Source organism: Rana temporaria, chromosome 11, assembly GCF_905171775.1.
Source record: "Rana temporaria chromosome 11, aRanTem1.1, whole genome shotgun sequence".
Classification (NCBI taxonomy): Eukaryota; Metazoa; Chordata; class Amphibia; order Anura; family Ranidae; genus Rana; species Rana temporaria.
In genome coordinates, this window is record NC_053499.1 from 50,609,730 (window position 1) to 50,637,342 (window position 27,613).

The 27,613-nt window shown below is 39.3% G+C and overlaps 1 protein-coding gene across 11 annotated transcripts in view; it reads right to left on the minus strand.

Annotated features, from left to right (window-relative positions):
- LOC120916761 (mucin-5AC-like) overlaps window positions 1–27,613 on the minus strand; it is a 295,447-nt gene that overhangs the window by 33,348 nt on the left and 234,486 nt on the right. For 5 of the 11 annotated variants that reach the window (XM_040327691.1, XM_040327692.1, XM_040327689.1 and 2 more), the window contains exons 27-31: window positions 14,264–14,392; window positions 12,935–13,079; window positions 11,680–11,723; window positions 9,811–10,002; window positions 9–6,365 (exon numbers count right to left, since the gene is read on the minus strand). The exons of 3 other annotated variants lie outside the window; for them this stretch is intronic. In XM_040327691.1, the coding sequence (XP_040183625.1) occupies window positions 9–6,365; window positions 9,811–10,002; window positions 11,680–11,723; window positions 12,935–13,079; window positions 14,264–14,392 (6,867 nt within the window). The remainder of the gene's footprint in view (window positions 1–8; window positions 6,366–9,810; window positions 10,003–11,679; window positions 11,724–12,934; window positions 13,080–14,263; window positions 14,393–27,613) is intronic. 3 more of the 11 variants (XM_040327690.1, XM_040327687.1, XM_040327686.1) reach the window with 3 other exon arrangements.

Sequence of the window (27,613 nt, forward strand, 5' to 3'; positions counted from 1 at the left end):
TATCTTACCTGGTAAGTAGAATTTGTCACCTACGCGACAGAAGCAGCGCTTATGAGTTGTTGGTTTTTGGGTGGTTATTGCAGGTCTTGTGGTCTTCGGTGTTGTTTGAGTTGTTGTTTTAGTTGGTTCTGTAGTCGTAGGAATACTTGTTGTAGTAGATTCTGTGGTTACAGTGGTAATGGTTGTAGATTCTGTTGTTGTTGTTGGTTTTGTAGTAGTTACTTTGGTAGTGGGCATTGGTGTAGTTGTTGTTGTTGGCACAGGGGTAGTGCTACAATGACTATAATCATCACAGCACAAAACTTTTATCTGGTAGTTGTAGCACTCTTTAACTTTTCCAACTTGGTCTTTGTTATTACAAACCAAGCCGACAGTGACATCACATTTAACGATCTGCCCCACATCTTCAATGCTGATACCAGGGAACTCCTCAGCTCTGCACTCAATATTTTGTGGGTGTTTACAAATTTGTTTGCCTTTAGCTATTATGTTCTCATATGTCTCTTTGTCGCCTCCATCTAAGCCAGAACTTGGAGTATTAACATCAATCCATGGTGTCCACTTACACTGTGGCTGACACCCTGTAGGGGTAGTTGTTGTTGGTTTTGGAGTAGTAGTTGTGGTTGTAGTTACAGTGGTAATAGGTGTAGTTTCTGTTGTTGGTACTGGAGTAGTAGTTGGTTCTGTGGTTGTGGTTACAGTTGTAGATGTTGTTGTTGGTACTGGAGTAGTAGTTGGTTCTGTGGTTGTGGTTACAGTTGTAGATGTTGTTGTTGGTTTTGGGGTAGTAGTTGTTTCTGTGGTTGTGGTTGGAATGGTAGTAGTTGACGTAATGGAAGTTGATGTAGTTGTTGTTGTTGGCACAGGGGTAGTGCTACAATGACTATAGTCATCACAGCACAAAACTTTTATCTGGTAGTTGTAGCACTCTTTAACTTTGCCAATTTGGTCTTTGTTATTACAAACCAAGCCGACAGTGACATCACATTTAACGATCTGCCCCACATTTTCAATGCTGATACCAGGGAACTCCTCAGCTTTGCACTCAATATTTTGTGGGTGTTTACAAATTTGTTTGCCTTTAGCTATTATATTCTCATATGTCTCTTTGTCGCCTCCATCTAAGCCAGAACTTGGAGTATTAACATCAATCCATGGTGTCCACTTACATTGTGGCTGACACCCTGTAGGGGTAGTTGTTCTTGGTTTTGGAGTAGTATTTGTGGTTGTAGCTACAGTGGTACTAGGTGTAGTTTCAGTTGTTGTTGGTACTGGAGTAGTAGTTGGTTCTGTGGTTGTGGTTACAGTTGTAGATGTTGTTGTTGGTACTGGAGTAGTAGTTGGTTCTGTGGTTGTGGTTACAGTTGTAGATGTTGTTGTTGGTTTTGGGGTAGTAGTTGTTTCTGTGGTTGTGGTTGGAATGGTAGTAGTTGACGTAGTGGAAGTTGATGTAGTTGTTGTTGTTGGCACAGGGGTAGTGCTACAATGACTATAGTCATCACAGCACAAAACTTTTATTTGGTAGTTGTAGCACTCTTTAACTTTGCCAATTTGGTCTATGTTATTACAAACCAAGCCGACAGTGACATCACATTTAACGATCTGCCCCACATTTTCAATGCTGATACCAGGGAACTCCTCAGCTCTGCACTCAATATTTTGTGGGTGTTTACAAATTTGTTTGCCTTTAGCTATTATATTCTCATATGTCTCTTTGTCACCTCCATCTAAGCCAGAACTTGGAGTATTAACATCAATCCATGGTGTCCACTTACATTGTGGCTGACACCCTGTAGGGGTAGTTGTTGTTAGTTTTGGAGTAGTACTTGTGGTTGTAGTTACAGTGGTAATAGGTGTCGTTTCTGTTGTTGTTGGTACTGGAGTAGTAGTTAGTTCTGTGGTTGTGGTTACAGTTGTAGATGTTGTTGTTGGTACTGGAGTAGTAGTTGGTTCTGTGGTTGTGGTTACAGTTGTAGATGTTGTTGTTGTTGGTTTTGGAGTAGTAGTTGTTTCTGTGGCTGTGGTTGGAATGGTAGTAGTTGACGTAGTGGGAGTTGATGTAGTTGTTGTTGTTGGCACAGGGGTAGTGCTACAATGACTATAGTCATCACAGCACAAAACTTTTATCTGGTAGTTGTAGCACTCTTTAACTTTGCCAATTTGGTCTTTGTTATTACAAACCAAGCCGACAGTGACATCACATTTAACGATCTGCCCCACATTTTCAATGCTGATACCAGGGAACTCCTCAGCTCTGCACTCAATATTTTGTGGGTGTTTACAAATTTGTTTGCCTTTAGCTATTATATTCTCATATGTCTCTTTGTCGCCTCCATCTAAGCCAGAACTTGGAGTATTAACATCAATCCATGGTGTCCACTTACATTGTGGCTGACACCATGTAGGGGTAGTTGTTCTTGGTTTTGGAGTAGTATTTGTGGTTGTAGTTACAGTGGTACTAGGTGTAGTTTCTGTTGTTGTTGGTACTGGAGTAGTAGTTGGTTCTGTGGTTGTGGTTACAGTTGTAGATGTTGTTGTTGGTACTGGAGTAGTAGTTGGTTCTGTGGTTGTGGTTACAGTTGTAGATGTTGTTGTTGGTTTTGGAGTAGTAGTTGTTTCTGTGGTTGTGGTTAGAATGGTAGTAGTTGACGTAGTGGGAGTTGATGTAGTTGTTGTTGTTGGCACAGGGGTAGTGCTACAATGACTATAGTCATCACAGCACAAAACTTTTATCTGGTAATTGTAGCACTCTTTAACTTTGCCAATTTGGTCTTTGTTATTACAAACCAAGCCGACAGTGACATCACATTTAACAATCTGCCCCACGTTTTCAATGCTGATACCAGGGAACTCCTCAGCTCTGCACTCAATATTTTGTGGGTGTTTACAAATTTGTTTGCCTTTAGCTATTATATTCTCATATGTCTCTTTGTCGCCTCCATCTAAGCCAGAACTTGGAGTATTAACATCAATCCATGGTGTCCACTTACATTGTGGCTGACACCCTGTAGGGGTAGTTGTTCTTGGTTTTGGAGTAGTAGGTGTGGTTGTAGTTAGAGTGGTAATAGGTGTAGTTTCTGTTGTTGTTGGTACTGGAGTAGTAGTTGGTTCTGTGGTTACAGTTGTAGATGTTGTTGTTGGTTTTGGAGTAGTAGTTGATTCTGTGGTTGTGGTTGGAATGGTAGTAGTTGATGTAGTGGGAGTTGATGTAGTTGTTGTTGTTGGCACAGGGGTAGTTGTTCTTGGTTTTGGAGTAGTAGGTGTGGTTGTAGTTACAGTGGTAATAGGTGTCGTTTCTGTTGTTGTTGTTGGTACTGGAGTAGTAGTTGGTTCTGTGGTTGTGGTTACAGTTGTAGATGTTGTTGTTTGTTCTGGAGTAGTGGCTGATTCTGTTGTTGTGGTTAGAGTAGTGGTGGGTTTAGATTCTGTTGTTGTTTTTGGAGTAGTAGTTGATTCTGTGGTTGTCGTTACAGTTGTAATAGGTGTAGATTCCGTTGTTGGTATTGGAGTAGTAGTTGATTCTGTAGTCGTGGTTACAGTGATAGTAGTTGATGTAGTTGGAGTTGATGTAGTTGTTGTTGGCACGGGGGTAGTGCTACAATGTCTATAATCATCACAGCACAACACTTTTATCTGGTAGTTGTAGCACTTCTTAACTTTTCCAATTTGGTCTTTGTTATTACAAACCAAGCCAATGGTGACATCACATTTAACAATCTGCCCCACATCTTCAATGCTGATACCAGGGAACTCCTCAGCTCTGCACTCAATATTTTGTGGGTGTTTACATATTGTTTTGCCTTTAGCCATTATATTCTCATATGTCTCTTTGTCTCCTCCATCTAAGCCAGAACTTGGAGTATTAACATCAATCCATGGTGTCCACTTACATTGTGGCTGACACCCTGTAGGGGTAGTTGTTGTTGGTTTTGGAGTAGTAGGTGTGGTTGTAGTTAAAGTGGTAATAGGTGTAGTTTCTGTTGTTGTCTGTACTGGAGTAATAGTTGATTCTGGGGTTGTGGTTACAGTTGTTGGTTTTGAAGTAGTAGTCGATTGTGTGGTTGTGCTTACAGTGGTAATAGTTGTAGATTCTGTTGTCGGTTTTGGAGTGGTAGTTGATTCTGTGGTTGTGGTTACAGTGGTAGTGGCTGTAGATTCAGTTGTTGTTGGTGTTGTAGTAGTTGCAATTACTTTGGTAGTAGTGGGAGTTGATGTAGTTGTTGTTGCTGGCACAGGGGTAGTGCTACAATGACTATAATCATCACAGCACAAAACTTTTATCTGGTAGTTGTAGCACTGATTTACATTTCCAATTTGGTCTTTGTTATTACAAACCAAGCCAACCGTAATATCACATTTAACAATCTGCCCCACATTTCCAATGCTGATACCAGGGTAATCTGCTGCTCTGCACTCAATATTTTGTGGATATTTGCAGATGTGTTTGCCTTTGGCCATTATGTTTTCAAATGTTTCCTTGTCTCCTCCATCTAATCCAGAAGTTGGAGTGTCAACATCAATCCAAGTTGTCCAATTACACTGTGGCTGACAATTTTCTTGGGGAGCTGTTGGAGGCTTTGATGGTGTTTTGGTTGTTACAGGTATAGGTGTGGTAGTTGGGGTAGTTTTTGGAGTTGTAGAAGTTGTTTCTGTAGTTGTAGATGTTGTTGTCTCTGTTGTTGTGGGTGTTGTAGTGGGTTCAGTTGTTGTAGTAGTGATAACTGGTGTTGGCGTGGTTTCTGTAGTTGTAGATGTTGTTGTCTCTGTTGTTGTGGGTGTTGTAGTGGGTTCAGTTGTTGTTGTAGTAGTGATAACTGGAGTTGGTGTGGTTTCTGTAGTTGTAGATGTTGTTGTCTCTGTTGTTGTGGGTGTTGTAGTGGGTTCAGTTGTTGTAGTAGTGATAACTGGAGTTGGCGTGGTTTCTGTAGTTGTAGATGTTGTTGTCTCTGTTGTTGTGGGGATTGTAGTGGGTTCAGTTGTTGTAGTAGTGATAACTGGAGTTGGCGTGGTTTCTGTAGTTGTAGATGTTGTTGTCTCTGTTGTTGTGGGTGTTGTAGTGGGTTCAGTTGTTGTAGTAGTGATAACTGGAGTTGGCGTGGTTTCTGTAGTTGTAGATGTTGTCTCTGTTGTTGTGGGTGTTGTAGTGGGTTCAGTTGTTGTAGTAGTGATAACTGGAGTTGGCGTGGTTTCTGTAGTTGTAGATGTTGTTGTCTCTGTTGTTGTGGGTGTTGTAGTGGGTTCAGTTGTTGTAGTAGTGATAACTGGAGTTGGCGTTGTTTCTGTAGTTGTAGATGTTGTTGTCTCTGTTGTTGTGGGTGTTGTAGTGGGTTCAGTTGTTGTAGTAGTGATAACTGGAGTTGGAGTTGTTTCTGTAGTTGTAGATGTTGTTGTCTCTGTTGTTATGGGTATTGTAGTCGTTTCATGAGTCGTAGATGGTGTTGTCTCTGTTGTTGTGTGCACTGTAGTTGTTTCAGTTGTTGTAGAAGGAGTGGGTGTAGTCAGCTTGTAAGTAGTTGTTGTCTGCATTGTTGGTGTTGTTGTTTGTGGTTCGCAATGTCTGTAATCATCACAACAAAGCACTTTAATTTGGTAATTCAAGCAAATTTCAAAATCTCCATCTTGCTCTTCATTGTGACAGACAAGACCAATTGTAACATTGCATTGAACAACTTGCCCAATTCTACCAATTGGCTTTTCTGGGAATTTTTCTGCTCTACACTGAATGCCATCTGGTTTTTTGCAAATTTTATGTCCTGCTGCTTCGATGTTTTGAAATGTCTCAAAATCACCCTCATCTTTACCTACACCTGGTATATGGACATCAAGCCATGGTGTCCATCTGCATTTGGGTTGACAGGCTGTTGTAGATGGTACAATTGAAGTGGTTGGCTCTGTTGTCGTGGATGGAGTTGAAATGACCTCTGTGGTTGCAGATGACGTTGTTGCTGAATGCGTTGTTTTTGTTGTTGGCTGTGGGGTAGTGGGTGTTGTGATTGCAGGAGTTTCTGTAGATGTTATAGGTTGAGTTGTTGGTACACATGGTACAAAACTACAGCATTTTACTCTGATCTCATAGTTGTAGCAAATAGGTGGTAGCTGTTCCTTATTCCAACACATCAGTCCAAATGATATATTACAATGTACATTTTGCTCAAGCTCTGAAAGTGCTATATTAGGGAACCTTTCGGCTCTGCATTCAATGTCTTGAGGATGGTTACAGATAGAGATTCCTTTAGCTCTTATATTTTCATATGTGTCAAAATCTCCATTTTGCATTCCAAATTCAGGATAACTGGCATCGATCCACTCAGACCATTTGCACTCTTCTTTAACACAGATTGTGGTGCTGTGAGCTGTTGTTGTTCCTAAATAACAAACATGATAAAGGTTGAATTATGTGGTGTGAAAAACCATAGACCATGTATACCAAAGGAGAGCTCCAGCTAACAGAGAATGCAGGGTTACAGTCAAGAGTTATGCCGCGTACACACGGTCTGAATTTCCGACAACAAATGTTTGATGTGAGCTTGTTGTCAGAAAATCCGACCGTGTGTAGGCTCCATTGGACATTTGCTGTCGGAATTTCCGACAACAAATGTTTGGGAGCTGGTTCTCAAATTTTCCGACAACAAAAGTTATTGTCGGAAATTCCGATCGTGTAGCCAATTCCGACGCACAAAAATCCATGTATGCTCGGAATCCAGCAGAAGAGCTGCACTGGCTATTGAACTTCATTTTTCTCAGCTCTTCGTACGTGTTGTACGTCACCGTGTTCTTGACGTTCAGAATTTTCGACAACATTTGTGTGACCATGTGTATGACAAGTTTGAGCCAACTTCTGTCGGAAAACAATTTGCGGTTTTGTTGTCGGAATGTCCGATCGTGTGTATACGGCATAAGAGTACAGAAATGTCTGTATGTGGCTTGTGTGTCAGAACATTTTTACATACTTATATAATTCATAGACATGCACTTTGTATTTTTTACCCCCCTGCTAGCGGCCGAGAAAAGGTTAAAACCACCCGCAATGCGCTGCTGCAGCAGCGCATTGCGAGCGGTATAGCCGCGCTGTCCCATGGATTTCATTGGGCAGCAACGGTGAAGGAGCAGTAAACACACCACTCTTCACAGCTCCAAAGATGCGGCTAGCAGGACTTTTTTTTACAGTTCAGCAGAAGATCTGTGACTGGATCCCTTGCCGAATCTGAGCTGAACAGGACAAATGTGAGGCCTCGTACACACGACCGAGAAACTCGATGGGCGAAATACATCGTTTTGCTTGTCGAGTTCCTTGTTAGGCCGTCGAGGATCTCGGCGAGCCTAATTTCCCCATTGCCGTCGAGGAAAAATAAGATATGCTCTCTTTTTGGCTCAACGAGATCCTCGACAATTTCCTTGTCGAAAAGTGTACACACGACCGGTTTCCTCGGCAAAAAAAACCAAACAGCAAGTTTCTTGCTGGTTTTTGCAGAGAAACTCGGTCGTGTGTAAGAGGCCTCAGAGTTTTGACATCTGTGCCCGTTCATTGTTTGTTTGCATTTTGACAATGGACACAGGCAGGCCCATGATGACTCTCTGGGAGGCCGGATGTAAATGGATTTGTGTCCGATTACATCAGGCTACATATGATCCATCACATATAGGTTCAGAAAAATGGAAGAGAACACAGTCCTTTCCAAAAAAAAATTCTGGACCTGGATAGATTTGGAGGTAGGTGGGTGTAAACAACCCAGGTCTGTTTACATCTGCCTGCCTCTCCATAGAGCTGCATGGAGCGTCCGATCAGGTCCACCTAAAAAATGATTGGAATGCCCATGTGAAAGGGCCCAAAGACTTTAAAATACAGTTTTCTAAAAATGTTCTAGCAGCTTATAAACATCTACCATGTGTTTACATTAAATATCTAGCAGTCTGCCAAGATATGCTCTCATACAACGAAATACGATTGCAATGCCTGTTTTATGAATGTTGAAAATAGATTTCTCTATAATGTTTATAGCTACAGAAATAAATGTAGGTTTGTTTCAAAGTGTTTTCACTGTTGAGAATACATTACTATTTTAGTGTGCATGATCTGGACACAGGTTCACATTAAACAAGAAAAGTTAGAAAACTCTTTTAATAGCCATATAGGTGCATGTAGGTGCAAGGTTTCTGTCTGAAAATGTTTTGAAATCTTTACAAAGAGAAATGTTGAGGCCGTCCTTACTGTTTTTGGGCCCTGCAAGGTCTTAAACAAAAAAAACTCAAAAAAACTGCGTGAAATTCTTACAACTTTGCAATCTATTGATTTCTCCCATTGGTATCAAAGCGTTAGGCCCATTTCACACTTTGAGACTGCAAAGTCACATAATAAGTCATACCCCATGATTTACAATGGGTACCGTTCATAGTTGTGCAACTTCAAGTCACAGAGACTTCAAAGTTGTTCCTGCACTAGTTTGGTCCCACTTTGATCCGACGGGAGGTCCGAAGGCCTCAAGATTACACAGGCATTGCCTCAAGTCGCATCCAAGCCATGCCAAAGTCACGTCACTTTTCAGACTGCATAAGTTTGAAAGGGGCCTTAACCGGTTCCCGACCGGCTACTGTACATTTACGTTGGCAGAATGGCATGACTGGGCAACGTGATGTATGTATACGTCACTTTGAAATTCTATTTCAATTTGAAATCAATTTAATGTCCGCCGGTGTCCCAGCGGTCGGGTCACAGAGCTGCAGAACGGGGAGAGGCAAGTGTAAACATACATCTCCCCGTTCTGCCTAGTGACCCTGTTACTGATCATCTGTTCCCTCTCATCAGGAACAGCGAACAGTGACATGTCACTTGTAGCCATGACCCCTAACAGTTAGAATCACTCCCTAGGTCACACTTAACCCCTTCAGCGCCACCTAGCGGTTAACCCCCTTCACTGCCAGTGTAATTTTCACAGTAATCAGTACATTTTTATAACACTGTTCGCTGTAAAAATGACAATGGTCCCAAAAATGTGTCAAAAGCATCCGATGTGTCCGCCATAAAGTCGCAGTCACGATAAAAATTGCAGATCGCTGCCATTTTGTAGACGCTATACATTTTGCGCAAACCAATCAATATACACGTTTTGCGTTTTTTTTTTAACCAAAAATATGTAGAAGAATACGTAACGGCCTAAACTGTGGAAACATTTATTTTTTTTATAGATTTTTTGGGGATATTTATTATAGCAAAAAGTAAAAAATATTAAAAATTTCTTTCAAAATTTTCGCTCTATTTTTGTTTATAGAGCAAAAAATAAAAACAGCAGAGGTGATCAAATATCATCAAAAGAAAGCTCTATTTGTGGGGGAAAAAAGGACATCAATTTTATTTGGGAGCCACATTGCACGACTGCGCAATTGTCAGTTAAAGCGACGCAGTGCCGAATCGCAAAAAATGCTCTGGTCTTTGGCCAGCAAAATGGTCCGGGGCTGAAGTAGTAAAAAAAACAGCAATGATTGCTCACTATGTTACTGATTTGGAGCACATTCTACTGTCACTTGACTAATTAACTAAAATTGCCTATGTGCTTACATCTATTGCCTGTTCCAGAGAAGGTAATTGATCGCTAGTGGTTTTAGTCCCGCGTTCACGTGACTAAAATTCCTCCTTCGGGCCCAGCCTATGACTGATTCTCGATTATGGCTATTAATACTGCACTTATCAGCTTTAGCATCTTCCTGTCCTGATTCATTGAATAAGACTCTCTTCGTTGGGCTTTGCATTCATTTTTACTTTACAGTAGTTAGTATTTATGGCTATGTATGCATTACCCACTGACTGTAACCTACCTGAAGTAGTAGTTGGATGTGTTGTGGTAAAGGTAAATGGAGCTGGTGTTGTACTACACCCGGCATGAATGTCTCTGTATATTGTGCCATTTTCTTTGCAGATAGCAGTGATGCAGCCTCCAATTCCATCCGTAGTGTTATAAATCACATCATTGTAATGGTACATTTTGCCCTGGTACTCACATTGGCATGCTGTTTAGAAAAAAAAACCACAATAAATAATATGGACATACACTTAAAACTAGCATTCATACACCTGAAAATAATGTGGTAACAGTGCACAGTACAAAATAAAATGAATTAGTTTGAGGACCTATTCAGGCTTATATTCTGCTGTAACGAATTGCATTTTTTTTTTACCACATGTTTCCATGACACACAGCAGTGTGCATACTGCAAAGTAGTCCCAATGAATTTCGATTTCACCCAAAGCACTAGTACAGTCACAGGCAATTTACATGCACTGCATCTTTCGACATTGCACATATTGTGTGTTTTGGGGTTGCTGTGGTAAAATGTTTCGGCTGCCCTAATGCTGCCCAATGTTAATGTGGAACACAACGTTTGTTAACGTGTAATCATTAATGCCCCACAATATATTGTTAAAATGTGAATGGGCCTTTTACAAGACACTGGAGTATGCAGCCCTTTGCAGATCGGTTTAATCTCCCTCCACTAAGTCTGGATGCATCCATTTTAATTGTGGGCAGCTGAAGCCATTGCCTGTTCACTTCCTGGTTTTACACAGACACACATCCAGCTCTGCAGCTCTCATTGGCTCTCTTATGACTCGCCCCCCCCCCTCCTGGCAAACTCTCAGGGGACTGAGAGAGAGCTGTGCATGATGTCATAAGCCTAGGCTAATGACCAGACAAGAAACAGGAAGTGGGCTGTATAAGGTATTTAATGGCAGGGAAAAAAATGTTTTACTATCCAAAATTAAAAGGGCAGAAGATTTAATAGATGGAAAGTTGAAAAAATTACTGAAAGTCCGCTTTAAACATCTGCTTGCTACTCCAAGATAAACTGCTGTGCCTATTGCTATTACCTTGTGTTGGTTTTAGGCCCCGTACACACGACCGAGTTTCTCGGCAGAATTCAGCCAGAAACTCGATCGGAGCTGGATTCTGCCGAGAAACTCGGTCGTGTGTACACTTTTCACCGAGGAAGCCGACGAGGAACTCGTCGGGCCAAATAGAGAACATGTTCTCTTTTTCCTTGTTGTTCAATGAGGAAAGTTGGCCCGCCGAGATCCTCGGCGGCTTCAACACAGAACTCAACGAGAAATTTGATGTGTTTGGCACGTCGAGTTCCTCGGACGTGTGTACGGGGCCTGACACTAGAAAAAAATGTAAACGTGTTTAAAAAAAAAATCTAATATCATCATCTAAACAGTAACTTGATTTTAACGCTTAACTTTAACCCTCACCTAAATCCTAACAAGTAGCCTAACCATAATGGCTCATGCACATGGGCATACAATACTCTGCAATAAAATCAGTAATTTATGCAGATCTGAACAAAGCAATTTTGCATTCCTTTGACCCATGAACATCGATCGTTAGCAGCTTAAAGCTGTGTAAACTGGAAAAGGAAAAAATTACTCTCAGGAATGGGTGTATAGAACATATTTTACACTTGTCTATGTAAAAACGTTTTGGCTATACGTACACTTTAGGCTAATCACTAACAGAAAGTTAACTCTCAATGGGTTGTACTTACCTTATTGGACACTGAAACTATCGGGGCTTCATATTACTGATTGCCAAGATCTGGTTGATCTAGACAACTTATTCTTACTATTACTATGTACTATTTCTACCACTGGTAATGCCATAAAAACTCCCCCCAAAAATGTGTTGTATTTACCTTCTTTCTGGTATTTACACTCCACTCCAGACAAGCTGCATACACTGAAAAGGTAAAATTTAAGATTAAAGTACATCTATAGTGTTGGACCGTAAATGCAAGTTTAAAATAGTAAGGCTATATATATTTTTTTAAAGGCAATTGTCAGATAACACCAGTAATTTTCCTCTCATGCCCGGTACACCAGATCGGTTTGTCTGATGAAAATGGACCGATGGACCGTTTTTATCGGACGAAACGATCGTGTGTGGGCCCCATCGTTTTTTTTTTGCCATCGGTGAAAAAAAATAGAACCTGTTTTAAATTTTTCTTATGGTTAAAAAGCCGATAGAAAAAAACGATCGTCTGTGGGGAAATCCATCGGTCAAAAATCCACGCATGCTCAGAATCAAGTCGACTTAATTTTTCTCAGCACGCCGTTGTGTTTTACGTCACCGCGTTGGACACGATCAGACTTTTAACAGATGTTGTTTAGGCAAGACTGATGAAAGTCAGCTTCATCGGATATCTCATGAAAAAATCCATCGGTTCGTTTTCATCAGACTAACCTATCGTGTGTACAGGGCATCAGAGTGTTTTGAAAGAAACTAACACAAGCAGTTGTCAGGACTATTCTGCAGGTTCAGATAACGCCTAAATGGTTTCTGCTGGTTACTGACACAATATATGGACAATGTATGTGAACCCCCATCGAATTATTGAATTCAGGTGTTCCAGTGAAAGGTACTGTTACTGCTACAGCATATAAATATATTTTAAATACTAATTCACTTTCTACCTCGTGGCAACACTTTGGGGAAGGCCTTTTTCTGTTCCATTATCACTGTGCCCTGTGAACAAAGTCAGCCCCATAAGGTCTAGGGTTTGTTTGGATTGTTGGGTTTAGCGTAGAGGAACTCTAGTTACCTTTGCAGAGCCCTGACCTTAACTCTACTGAGCACATTTGGAATGAAATGGAATATTAATTACAAGCCAGGACGTCCTGTTCAACATCAGTACTTGTGAAAACCTTCCCAGAAAAGTGGAGACACTTGAAAATGGGGTGTGTAATTCCATATTAATGACTATGGTTTTGGAAATGGATGTCAAGCTCATATAAGTTTTATGGTCAGGTGTCCACAAATATTTGGCCATATAATGCATAATATACACATTGGTTTTTGTCATAGTGTACATGTTTTTCAAAATTACTATGCCCTAAATAGCAGGAAGCTAAGCATGCTGTTATGTTTGATGTGACTTGTAGAATGCTTACCATGTCTGGCAGTTTTCAGTAGAGGGTACAGTTTGCCCAACCCTGAAATGTTTTCCTTCATCATCATAGCAACCGCACTGTGCTACACATTCCATTTCATCTTCATCAAAGAATGATTTAGCTGTTGGACAGCTAGGATAACAGCCTGATTGGGGTTAAAAGTAAAAAAGTTATCTTTGACACATTTTCTTTGCCAAAAAACATTTTGGCAAACGCACACAAACTGAATACATTTTACATGGACACTGATGGGGCCTGACCTTTTTTGTCCAAAAATGCACTTTTTTGTAATAAAAAGTGTTAGGATAGAAGGTGGGATGATGGCAACCCCTGTCTGGCATACCCCCTGACCCCAACCATCCCTTCTGTATAAGTATCCTCTTATCCCCATGTAATTGCAATTTACCCTCTACAACAAGTCTACAACAAGTCCATATCATCCTGTTTTTTTCCTCACAGTGGCCTCTTGATTATTGCTCACAGGGAACCTTATGCCGCGTACACACGATCAGGCTTTTGCCCGGCCAAATCACATCGGAATTCCATCGGAAAAAAATAGAACATGTACTATATCTAAACTCCGATGGAATTCATCAGAATTTCCAATGAAAAAACTCAGATGGGGCTACACAAGATCTGAAAATTTACCTTTTCCATCGGAAATTCCAATCGTGTGTACACGGCATTACTGTCAAATCTTCTCTATGTGGGATATTTGCATATCACCTTATCAGTGCCCTTATCTGATTTTTGAGATTGTAAACTGTCCTCAGACAATACCGCAAGCTCCCCTTTCAACAAAACAATATTTAAAATATGGGACACTTTGTACTGATGACAAATGGGACAGCTTATTTATTTGTATTTCCAATGTGAACACACATGTTGAACATGTGCTCTGTTTATTTTATTTTTTTTTTTTTGATTTTTTTAATAATTATTTTCTTGAAAATTGCAATTAAAGAATGAATAAACAATAAAATATGGAACTTATATGCAGTGGTCCTGATTTTATAATAATTATTCTGTGCCTTTGAGTTTCTGGAGACCCATTGAATATGGATAGTCACTGACACATATAAACTACTCGGCTTTATACAAAAATTGCATTCCTAAAATGAAAATTATAATTTGTGTACAGCTCTTCTATTAGCTGGTATTCTTTGTATATGTCAATCCAAATTATCTATTATTCTGATAATAAGTAATAAAAAGCCTTAAGATAAATATATAAATGCTCATTAAGTTAATTGTGTTAAATAATAAAGCACAACATTATAGCAATAGATGGTAATAATAAAATGGACATGTATGGCATGATGGCCTTACCTTCTAAGCCTGCAAGCTCATGTAAACATTTTCCACTGGGGTTCTTACAGGTCTTCAGGCAAGGTGCTCCACAGGGCTTGTAGTGCCACTCACATTCTCCTTCAGGGTTGTAGTAATCACAGAAGAGAGCTGGAAATAGATAGGACATTATTTTATTTAGAAAAGTATAATACTAATTTTTTATGAAAAATATTATTTATGCAGTGAGTGCATAAGAGGGATAGGAGAACTCATATAATGATGGGAATGTGATACTCACGGCAGATATTGGGTGTTCTCCAAGAAACGCAGATTCCGGTTTCTCCGCAGGCCTGGGCATAAGCAGCAACGGCGGTACAGAAGCACTCACAGTCCCCACCAGAGTCACAAGCACAAGCGTCAGCCACACAAGCATCATAGTACTTGGATGGATCAACCTGTCAAAGTGAAGTATAGACAGTTTTTCTAATTATTATGCTTAGTAACTTTTGCTCACGCTCATAAGTCAATAGAAATACAAAAGCAGCTTAAAACAGATTGATTGACCACTGCCCTAGGACACTACAGGACAGATCTGGGGGCCAGAAAATGAAACCACAGTGCAAAGAAAGGACTCTGCATCCAAAACACCTGTATGTGAAGATACCAACTGCACCCATATCAACTTAACAGAGTGACAATGAGGCCCCATACACACCATAGAATCTATCCGCAGATAAATCCCATCAAATGGGTTTCTGCGGATAGATTCTATGGTGTGTACACTCCGTCGGATATTTATCCGCAGATAAATCTCCCCTGGGATGGATTTCCAGCAGATGGATATTTGCTGACATGCTCAACAAATCCATCTGCTGGAATCCATTCCAACGGATGGATCCGCTCGTCTGTACAGACTTACCGAATCCATCCGTCCAAAGGGATTCCCCGCACGCGTCGTAATGATTTGACGCATGCGTGGAATTCCTTATATGACAGCGTCGCGCCCGTCGCCGCGTCATAATAGCGGCGACGGCGCGACACGTCATCGCCAGAGGATTTCGGCGCGGATTTCAATGCGATGGTGTGTACACGCCATCGCATAGAAATCTTCTGAAATCCTCGAGAGGATTTATCCGCGGATACGGTCCGCTGGACCGTATCTGCGGATAAATCCTCTCGTGTGTATGGGGCCTTAGAGTCACTGGGCCAAATTCAGAAAGATCAGCGGATCTTTCTGCTGGCATAACGTAACTCATTTACATTACGCCACCACAAGTTTTTCAGGCAAGTGCTGTATGCACAAAGCACTTGCCTGTAAAGTTGCGGCGGCGTATCGTAAAGCCACCCGGCGGAATTCAAATTCGGCGGGTAGGGGGCGTGTATCATTTAAATGATGCACGTCGCCGTGCCGAACGAACTGCACATGCGCCGGCCGCAACTGAATCCCAGTGCACATGCTCCAAATGACGTCGGCAACTCGTCATGCTTTTGTCGTGAACGTAAATTACGTCCAGCCGTATTCGCGAACGACTTACGCAAGAATAAGAATTTAAAAACTCGGCCCATTAACGACGGCCTTACTTAACATAGGATACGCCGCACATACCCCCCATATAGCAGGGGTAACTATACGCCGGAAAAAGCCAAACGCAAACGACGTAAAAAAAAATCGGCGGGCGGTCGTTCGTTTCTGAATCGACATAAATACTAATTTGCATATTCCTCGCGTAAACAAACGGAAGCGCCACCTAGCGGCCAGCGTGAAATTGCAGCCTAAGATCCGACGGTGTAAGACACTTACACCTGTCGGATCTTAGGCATATCTATGCGTAACCTGATCCTATGAATCAGGCGCATAGATACGACGGCCGGACTCAGAGATACGACGGTGTATCAGGAGATACGCCGGCGTATCTCTTTTCTGAATCCGGCCCAATGTCCTCTAAATTATAGTGTATTCCTCTTCTTTCTTTACATGGTGATTTTTCACATTCAGTTCAGAATGCAAACCACTCAAGTGTGAACTAAGACTTATATTGTTCTTTACATTCTTCTCATAATTGCAATGCTTGCTGATCCATACTGATTCATTTAAACATGCTTCATGTGCAACAGTAAACATACTGTTGCACAACTTGCTGAAAATCATATTTTTATACTGGGATACTATTAGCAGAAAAAATATATATTTATAAGTATTTTGTATCTGAAAAGAGTAAAATGTTAAATAATTGATTTACACACCTGAGCATGGCAAGCAGAGAAGACCGGACTATTGATGATGCTACATTGTTTCTGTGACCAGGATTTCCTGTATGGGTTGGCAGTGCAGGCATCTTTGGGTACATTGGCATCTGGACATGACTGAGCGATTTTCCAGCTATTGCCAAACTCAGCAACATCTCCAACTACAGATTGGCTCCTTGTTGTAAAGTCATTGTTTCCATTTCCATCATAATTACCACACAAACCGCAAACCTTGCCCTGTGAGTAAATAGTATTGAATTAAGAGATAAAGGAAGATTATTACCATTCATTATTTTATTATCATTCTTTTTAACATAGAATTAGAGAACATTTAGTACTGTCTGTGATACAGTGAATGTAGCTCCGTATTTATTAAAACAAACATTAAATGTAGTTGGTAAATGCAAGCAAAGCATGTACTTGAATTTGACTTGATAGCAGTCTGTGTACAGCAGAGCTCACATTGGGAAAAGGAGAAGCAGCACAATGAGCTGATCAGCTAGTCTGCAGTGCTCATGTGATAACAAGAAACATGCTGATAGGAGGAGAGGGCAAAGCTCAGCTCATTAGTCTGCTGCTTCTTTTTACTGTCCATTCACAGGCTGGGGGAGGGACAAGACCTGTAAATGTTGCTGAACAATGGCAAACTACATTATTAGGCTGTCTGCCCTGCTAGGCAAGGCTATGCTGTGTGACAGAACTGTGTAAACTTCAGTACTGGATGGACAGAATTACAGCTCAATGTTCCTCCTGTTTTAGTTTCTCTGGCGCTTACAGTAGCTTTTATATGTATCAAATATCGAGTGAAATTATCTGTTTGCATCAAGTTACTATTGGTCATTTTCACACAACACTTCTGAAATAATACTGTAGAACTTGATGTTTTACCTCAAACTCTTTGCTGAGCTTGATAAATATGCTTGTCTTTTTGTCCCACATCAGGATGAGCCCATTGTCAGCCTCAATGATGAGGTAGATACCCATGTGCCGGACCTTGTAGGGCACAACTCCTCCAATACCCCTTTCCACCACTTCAATGTGCTCCTCAGTAAGAACAAGTTCATAGTTCTGTGAATGGAAATATAGGCATGTCAGAGAGTAAAAAGAATTATAACAAATACCTTTATTACACTTGAAATTGTGATATAGATGATAATGATAATAAGTCTTTTACCTCCATGAAGACTTTAATACTCTTAGAGCATGTTGTTCCTGTGGTGCCACATGGGATGTTCTCAGTGATGACACGGAAGGTGCTGCTGTTTGCGGCCTGGCCACAGTGGTCCTAAAATGCAATAAGGGAGCATGAAATAATACAATACACCTACAAGTTTCCTAATGCATAATGTTTTTAAAGCTAAAGTGGAACTAAATTCTCTCAATCAACAGTAACTTGTTTTATTCCTTATGCTGCTACCGTTAGTTTATAGATAGGAAGGTATATTATGTTTACTTGTTTTAAACTTTTTCAGTTGCTTCCTGATTTCTGGCCTAGGCCAAAATGATGTCATACATCCCATGATTCTTCATAGTCATTTTGTTTTCTTTCATGTGGAAGAGAGGAGGAGCTTTTTTTCTCAGCTAAGCACACCCTCCTGCGTGCATGCCTGATCTAAGGTCACATGGACTCCAAGAAGTAAATACTAAATGAATCATCTGCCCTTGGTCAAGGTTGCCTGAGGCTAGAAATGCTAGGGGAGTACTTTTCAAAGTGATTTCTCAACAAAAAAAAGCATGGATACATGAATGGATGGGTGAGTTTGCTTTGCATATTAAACATTAATTAAAGTGGTTGTAAACCCTTACAGACCACTTTCACCTACAGATAAGCCTAGATTAAGGATTACCTGTAGGTACAAGAAATATCTCCTACCTACACGGTTTAGGAGATATTTTCAGAAAAGACTGCGCCAATGTCTACGGCGCATGCACGCCATAGACAACGGCGCAGGTGCACTGAGCCTGCCGTTAGTGAAGGTGATCGTGCCGTCACTGACGGCTCCCGTTCACCTGTACGGGAATGATGTCATCGCGGCTCCGGCCAATCACAGCATCATAGCCGTGATACTGGGAAGTCACTCCGGAAGTTATGCCGGCGACGGAGGAGGCGAATGAGGGCCGATGCGGGGGCTTCGATCTCAGGTAAGTACTAGCTCATTATACCTTTGTCTTGCATGGTTTATTTTTCTTATTTTATTTTCAGGAGGCTTTACTTCCTCTTTAAATAGCAGTTTCAGTTTGTGGTGTTCTGATAAAGTTAAGTTCAGTTTGGCACAACCTTTGGGCCAGGTACCCAACTGTGCTCCAAGAATGTCTTTTACGTTTTGAGGGTCTCAGTATATTTCAATAAATCGTAGCTTAGGCATCCTTGACCAGTGTTAAAATTAATACTTTTTGTAAAGCATTGAGCAGCTGAAAAATTAAGCCCCTACACACAGTTTGGTTGGAAACTTTCCAGTTAGATTGGTTGTAGGAATATCTACTGAAATTAGCTTGGATTTTCTTAGCCAGTAGCAGCTTATGCAGCAAGAGAAGGAAATGTTTGGAGTGAACCTGAAGCATTTTACATATAAGATGCCCCCGCATTCTTCATTTCTTTTTTTAAATGTAATAATACATTTGTAAGTTTAGAATTTTTTTTTTTGTAGAGTGAGGTTCTTGGGTTATTTTCCCCTATTGTTTTTTTTCTGTTATACAGGGTTCTCTAATTTAAAGAGATTTTTTCTCTCGTTCTGCCAATGTGACAACAATTTTACCGGAGAGGAACTATTTTCTAACAAGGACACAGACAGCAAAAAAAGGCTTATGATGTTTCTAACCTTTCCATACTATTAAAAAAAAAAAAAATGTATATTCCTCTTTGTGTGTGTTGCTGTTTACCTCACTTCCTGCCTGGTAAGACCATATTCACACAGTGCAAAGTTATGCCTCGTACACACGGCCGGACTTTCTGAGAAAAAAAGTCAGACTGGCTTTTTTTCTCGGAAAGTCTGGCCGTGTGTAGCCTCCATCTCGGAAGTCCAAAAGACCATAGATAGAGAACCTGTTCTCTTTCTTTCCGTCAGACTTCTGATGGACTCACGGCAGACTTTTGCACGGTCAAAAGTCCGACCGTGTGTACAAGGCATAAGAGGACATTTCTGTAACAGTGCCCCAGATAGCATTAAAAACCTGATGGGGGTTCTAACTCTTTCCCACTCCATTATCAAAGAAAAACCTTTGGCTGGGCATAAATTTAAATATTATAGTGTTACTAGTAGATAAAGAAAAGTAATAACTGCAAAATAGTGATAATAATAATAATATATATGTCTTGCAGATCACTTTACCTGAGCAAGTATGTATTCACAGTCTCCACTAAAGCTGTAGCGTTTACCATCAAAGGTAATGTAGTGTCCATCTCCATACACAGCACATGTAGCCAGGCATGGGTTTTTGGTACACTGCCACATCCTATTCTTACAAGTGCTATATAGAAAAAAAAAAGAAAAATTTGATTTGTTCATCCAGCTGAACATTGAATGCAGTTTACTTTGCATACTAGCGTTTATTTTCATACCAGGTGTTGCATTTCATTTTAATTTGTTCCCCTGGCTGGTAAGTAGCTTCATTGTGAACACATGGACAGTCATCTTCTTTGATGCAACCTCCTTTTCCATCTGCAACCAGACCAGCAGGGCACACACAGCCAGAGACACATTTGGCATGGTACTATATAAAATAAACATCATTGCCAGAATTAGGATAAAGGAAATTTACAGTTTCAGATACATTCAGATTGTCATTATTACTTTCTTCCTATATTTTCCTGTGCAGGGAATAGAAGACTTACACAAGCCATATCCAAGGTCTGACAGCTTTTCTGGCACTCTGAACCTTTGGCGCCAACTGTGGCATTCTTGCAGTCAAAGTAAACCATTGGAGATTTGCAGGCTGAGAAGACAATGCAAAAATGATATGTATCGATATTATAAATACTGCAATATATTGTTATGTAATATATTATTATATACTGAATTACATAATAGAAAATAATTGGTAAGTTAGGTATAAAAGAATTGCTCTATATGATTTTATATTGGGCAAAATAAAATATTATCATCCCTTATCATATTACACAATACAATGCAATACATGATACATTTAGTATATTAAAAAAAATCTACATAATATACAAAATATGCAGAATGACATGGGAGAAGAACATGTCCTTGCTTTAACCAGGTTAATTAAAGCCTCATACACACGACCAAGGAACTCAACGGGCGAAACACATCGTTTTGCTCGTCGAGTTCCTTGTTAGGCTGTCGAGGATCTTGGCGAGCCACATTTCTCCATTCCCGTCGAGGAAAAAGAAGACATGCTCTCTTTTTGGCTCGACGAGATCCTCGACAGTTTCCTTGTCGAAAAGTGTACACACGACCGGTTTCCTCGGCAAAAAAAATAAAAACAGCAAGTTTCTTGCTGGTTTTTGCCGAGAAACTCTGTCGTGTGTACGAGGCTTAAGACATTTTAGTCTTGGTAGATAAAGAAAAGGTCATTGGCTGAGACCAAAACATTATGAGGTCATTGGGTAGATCTTTATTCACTGTTTAAGTTTGGAAGGAAATAATATAGATGTTAGTACAAGCTGAAAGAGCCAGAAATGTCCTGAATGTGAGGTATAAATTAAGAATAACAGCAGGTCAATGCATTTGTGGGGGAGGCATAACAAAAACATATTAAAAAATGGAGGGGCATTTGCAAAGTAGAGAGGGGTCACGAGAGGCAATGCTCTTTATGTGAGTTATGACTGCACATCTCAAGGCTTAGTCACCCGTGGAAACGGAGATGTTGAACAATCTGGGCAATGCAGGGGGCAGAGTAAAGAAAAAAGTCTTTTCAGAAGGGCAAACAACAAGTGGGGAAGGTTGTGGTGTAATGTTAGTGCTATTATAAATATATGTATTTTTTATTTAATTTTGTGTATATGAACATTACCTGGTTCAATATTTCCAATACAGCTTAACTTCCCCTGGGCGCAAGTGCTATAAAAATAAAAAAGCACAACAAAAGCATTAATGCAAATTTAATAGGGTATCATTTGATGCTAAACGTGATATGTAGCAGCAAGGAACAAGTGAGTGGCTTCATCACATAGATTACATTTTTTTATTAAGTATCCTATGTTAGCAGATTATTATCATATCGATAAATATGGTAAGTATTGTAGGGAAGCCGAAAATTTGACGATAGTCTTTTCAGCGGTTCTTGATGTTCTTCAATGTTCCTGAAATCTGTATAGTAGGAAATATAGAACTTAAAATTAATATCTACACTCACCACATAATGCCGTTATCATGGACAGCTTCTCCAGAAGGAACAGCAGATCCCTTGTAGTAACATGGACAGGCAGCAGCAGGGACACATTTGCCACTGTCATCCATGTAAAATCCTTTGGAACAGGTGCAGCCATCAACAGGTATGAATTTAATGCTGCAGGTGACATCAGGTTCACTGAGAGAACGGCAGGTTGGCTGGCATGTACTGGTGGAGTAGGTGTAGTTCAGTGATTTGGGGCAGGTGTGCATGTACTTAGCTGTGTAAAAAAAAGTAAAATTTATAATATTAATAATAAAAAAACAAGCATTAGAAAGATGTGTAAAAATATCTAGAATGGGTGGGTCAATAACAATAATAATAATAATAATAATAATAATAATAATAATAATAATAAAAAAGGCGTGCTTTAATAATAATAAGATTATGTGCAGAATTTTAAAATTTTCGACAGATTACATTAAAAAAGCACTTACTGCACACGTTTTCTCTCCATCCAGTCAGTATGATTCCTTTAGTAGCACAGGCTCGGACGTAGGAAGAGAGGGAGGCGCACATGCACTCCTCACTTTTTTCACAGTTGCAGGTGTCAAACATGCAGTTCTGATATGAAACACAGATAATTAAGTTCAAACTATTTTAATAAATAATTATACTTTTCCAAAGTAAACTATTATTAATTTGTTGTGAGAGGCCCGAATAACATACCTCTAGATAGACAATGGGTGATTAAGGAAAGTGTAGATGGGAAGGGATTGGACACTGTCAGTTTTACAGTCTTGGACCGTATAATTAGCATGTTTTATACATCTGTTACTATTGCTTAATGCATTTTTTTTAAGATAGAACCTCTAAAGAAACTCTGACGCATGTCAAATTAAACTGTCTCTGAGCAGGTAGATTTGCAGAATTGTAATATGTCCACTTTTAGAATATAAGATTCTTGACATAGTGTAATTAACACATAATATAAGATATAAACATCCAAAGTATTAATCAAATACAAGAGGAATGTATAAATATAACTGACATTGATGTATTCCTAACAAAAAGAAAGTAGGGATTCAAAAATATTGTTTTTTTTAGCTTACTTGTTTGTAAACATCGGGATTAATAGTAACATGGCAGGAAGCAAATGGTCCAGTTGGGTCAGAAATAAGACCACACCAGTGTTGGGCATACTTCTCTGTAATGAAGCACATAAAATAATTACATTTATTTTTCTATTATTTGATGACTATATGTTTTCCAAGTCTATATGTATATTATACCCTTTACATTTACTAAGTACAAACAAATAATAATATCGTCAGTATATTGTCAGTTTAAAGTGTTTTTTTAAAGGCTGACATTTTCTTTACCTTAATGCATTCTATGCATTAAAGCGGAGCTCTTCACAAAAGGGAAAGTTATTCTTTAAGCACTCCTCCTCCCTCGTATGCCACATTTGACATGATTTTTTTGTGGGGGAGTGGGTACTTAGTTTTGACAGGTACCCGCTCCCACTTCTGCATGAACCACCTAGGTGATCCCCCCTCCCTCCCTGCAATCTTCTGGGACATCACACTGGTGTTAAGGGAGACCCTAAAACAGGTGAGTGTGTATTTATTAAACGTCAACAGCTACACTTTTTGTAGCTGTTGATTTTTAATAAACACAAAAATGACTTAAACATTGCTTTAAGCTGAAAACAAAATTTCAGGCCTCGTACACACGACCGAGTTTCTCTGCAAAAATCAACAAGAAACTTGCTGGGAGATATTTTTTTGCAGAGGAAACCGGTCGTGTGTACATTTTCATCGAGGAAACTGTCGAGAAACTCGACGAGCCAAAAAGAGAACACGTTCTCTATTTCCTTGATGGGAATGAAGAAAATTGGCTTGTTGAGTTTCTCGACGGCTTCACAAGGAACTCGACGAGCAAAACTATGTGTTTCACCCGTCGAGTTTCTCAGTCGTGTGTATGAGGCTTCAGAGTGCAGCTCTCCCTCCAGCCCCACCTATTTGAGACCAATCTCAATCCAACGATGTGCACAAGAGCAGCAGCTCTCTCCCTCCTCATTAGCACAGAAACAGTAGCAGGAACCATTGGTTTCTGTTAGTCTCGGGGCTGAGCCATGCTCTATGTGTCTTATATACATATAGAGCCAGCTCAGGAGCGAGCCCGCACAAGGGCCCCCGAATGTAAACTACTTTCTATGGGGGCACTAGGCGGGAGGAGCCAGGTACACCAGTGAGGGACCTGAGATGAGGAGGATCAGGGCTGCTCTGTGAAAAACTATTGCACAGAGCAGGTAAGTATGACATGTTTGTTATTTAAAAAAACTGTGAACCTTTAAAATCACTTTAAGTTAAGTATGTTTTATTTTTTTATTTTTTTAACTGTAATAATGCTTTTTTTAATGTCTAACCAGAACAAAACATTAAGCATAGTTACTTCAAGAACTAAGGAAGAAGGTTGTTCTTGCTGTCTCTAGAGAGAGCTTTTATGTTTCATCTGTCTCTAGAGAGAGCTTTTATGTTTCACCTGTCTCTAGAGGGAGCTTTTATGTTTCCACTGTATCTAGAGAGAGCTTTTATGTTTCATCTGTCTCTAGAGGGAGCTTTTATGTTTCATCTGTATCTATGCTCTGATGTTGTGATCTCTTCAAATACAATTGGAGATGGTTATATTTATATATGAATTGTTAACTATCTTGCATTTTTGTAATTCTTAAGATTAAATTTTTCTGTAAGAACCCTGATGAAGGAAAGGATTTTCCGAGACGGTTCAGTAAAATATATTTCTCATTGACATTTTTAATTGTATCCATACGTACATGTTCTATTTATATGTTCTTTTGAATACAATTATTTGTTATACTTTCACACATTTTCCTATTTGTTGATAGTGCCTCTAAAGTCCCACTTCAGGGGTTCCCCCCACTTTGTACTGAACATTCATTGGAATGTGGCACACCCACATTAGTTTTCACTATCAGATTTCTTTTTTTCTATGTGATCTCTTCAAATACAGCTTGCATTTAGAAAACAAATCTTACCATTTTCCACACTGAGGGAACAAGGGTCTTCATAAACATTTTTAACATTTGAACAGGTTCCCTGGGTTTTCCATGTGTTGGCAAAGGATGCTGCAGTGCCTTCAATTACACCACTGATGGTTTGGAAGTCATCTGACTGTTTGTCATTGAAGTTTCCACAGAGACCTAAAATTATTTGCCAGTTAAAAAAAGATTGAACATATGCATTGGTTTACAAAACGGTAAAAACATCAGAACACTAAACTTACCGCATGTCAGGCCCTTATAAGCTGGGTCCAGGGCAACATAGACCTGCATGAATGGAGTGAGTTGAGCCACAATCTGTACTCCCAGATTGGTGTGAACAATGATGTAGAATGAGGAAGGTCTGAAGATGGTGACATTAGCTACAAAATAAAATGCCACCTTTAGATCACGTATAACAAATTTACAAAGCATTAACTAGCTCCACAAATATTTTCCTAGCAAACAATATTCTCAATGTTTCATACCTGCAGATACGGGCAGCTGCGTGTAGATGCTGTTGACAAAGACACTGCCGCATGGCTTGATTACAATAATCTGTTAGAATGAGGCAACAAAAGGTGATCAATAAGTAAAAATACAGCAATAATAGAACTACTAGAATATATATTAGGAGAGGTATGAAAATAGGAATGTAAGTTTAGTCTCAGAGAAAGTCAGCTATTGCATTTGCATAAAGGAAAACTCTATTTAATCACATTCGAACTCTGTCAGAGCTGCCTGTAAAACCATTTGGGATGTTTGTCATTCATTTATATAACTTGACACTCACAGTTTCTCCTCCATTAAGGATGATAGTTGTACTCTTAAGGCAAGTTTCACTTTCAGTCAAACCACATTTACGCATCTCTGCCAGTACAATGAAAGACTCGCCATCACAAGCCTATAGAGATGAGAAGAGTTTGAGAATATAAATTAAAAATTTCACACAATGTCCAGAATATTTTTTTTTTTCCAATATACTGATCCATAAGTGCTATCATGGTATATATACTTTGTCAAGAATATAATTTTCAATTTAATGGCCAATATGATATTCAAAACGAGTTATTCATATATTATTTACAGAAATATGTAGTAACTAAAATATAGACTTGCCTTTGAAAGGACATAGTTGCAGTCACCATGAATGCTGTAATGAGTTTGATCATAAGTGGTAATATGAGACCCTCCTTCGATGGAACAACTGGCTGGGCATGGCAGGTTCTTACATGACCATTTTCCTCCCGAGCACATGCTATTAAAATAAACAACCAATTAATCAAGCTTGCGATTAAGCCACAATACCTAAATTCTAGGATATCTAGAAATAAATTAAAAAAAAAAAACATTCTACCGGTATATAGCAAATGAGCGTAAATTATACAAACAAGTCCATGAATGTTAAAATAATATTTGCTAGCTAACTTGTAAGTAAGCAGACTTTTATTTTAAGTGAGATCCAGAAATTCATGCTTGAAAGTAAATATTGCATGAAGGAGTGTTTGATTCCTGCAGTAGGAAAATTACAGCTAATAAAACACAAAGGTCAACAGTAGTCAACAAACTAAATCTCAGGTACTTCCTTTTTGTGCTTCTGTAAAGAAACTAAGTAGTATAAAAAAAGAAATGAAAATTGTATACACATTTCAGTGATTTTTCTCACTTCATGCTTGCAGCTTTATTTATTCACATGCTTGTTCACAGATAATCACATACACAAACTAAATAGTATATTTAAATAAAAAATGTAATAATTTTATTGAAAATTAGAAAACCAATATCTATATCTGTCGCAAAAGGTGGGTGCAACGGCAGTATGTATTCTATACCTGTAAATAACACTTTACATTTTATTATTTTAGGAAAATATTTAACCCTTTTTGAATAAGTATTTTGCTTGAGTAAGGTGCTGTAAAGGGCTATATTACATTCTTAACCATTTTAGCAACAGGAGATTAACGTAAACCAGTCAGACACTTCCAATTAGTGGTCTTTCTTTTTTCTCTTTTTATTACTAATAATACACTTTAATTTTTTTCATCATTCATTTTTCCAGAGTACCATATAATCCCTTGCTAAGTAATACTTTGATGGCTAAAGGTGGCCTGTATCCAAAATGTATAGAGGCATAGCATGGCAGATTAACTCTAAGAACCAGTTCTTATCTCTCCAAGCCAAAGTCAATATTCAAAAAAGATTAGAGCCAACCTGAGAACAAAGCCTATCAGGGTGGTGGTATGTTACAAACCCTTAATGCAATATCACCTATCTATTAATCAAAGAGAGGAGTTTGCACTTAAACACCCAATGTTTAAATGTAGGGTGTTGTTACTATTAAACTGAGCCCATGCTTATATTATTATTGGCTGTGCACGCCACCCAGTCGGTGAGAGGGCTTTGGCAGGCCAAAGTTTCATAAATACTTGAGATAAGGGTTGAATGTCTAGTAATTCTCATATTTATGGAGTTAGTTATACTGTATGTTCTATTAATATGGTGTTCAGGCAAAGGAAATAGTTGAACTTTCTGGCAGCACAGGGTGCCATTAAGCCTGTTAGCCTGTTTATAGTACATTAAATGGTAGAAAATGTTCAACTATTCATAAGCAGTTGTTGCAGTTAAATTGTTAGATTCGTACTTAGTCTACAAAACATGTTTCTCTTTTTATTTTATTTATTTATTTATTTTTTAACTTGGAAACAATATAAAAACAAAAACATCAATATCAATATCAAGAGAGGGAATAAGCCTATGTTACAGTAAAAATACATTTTCAT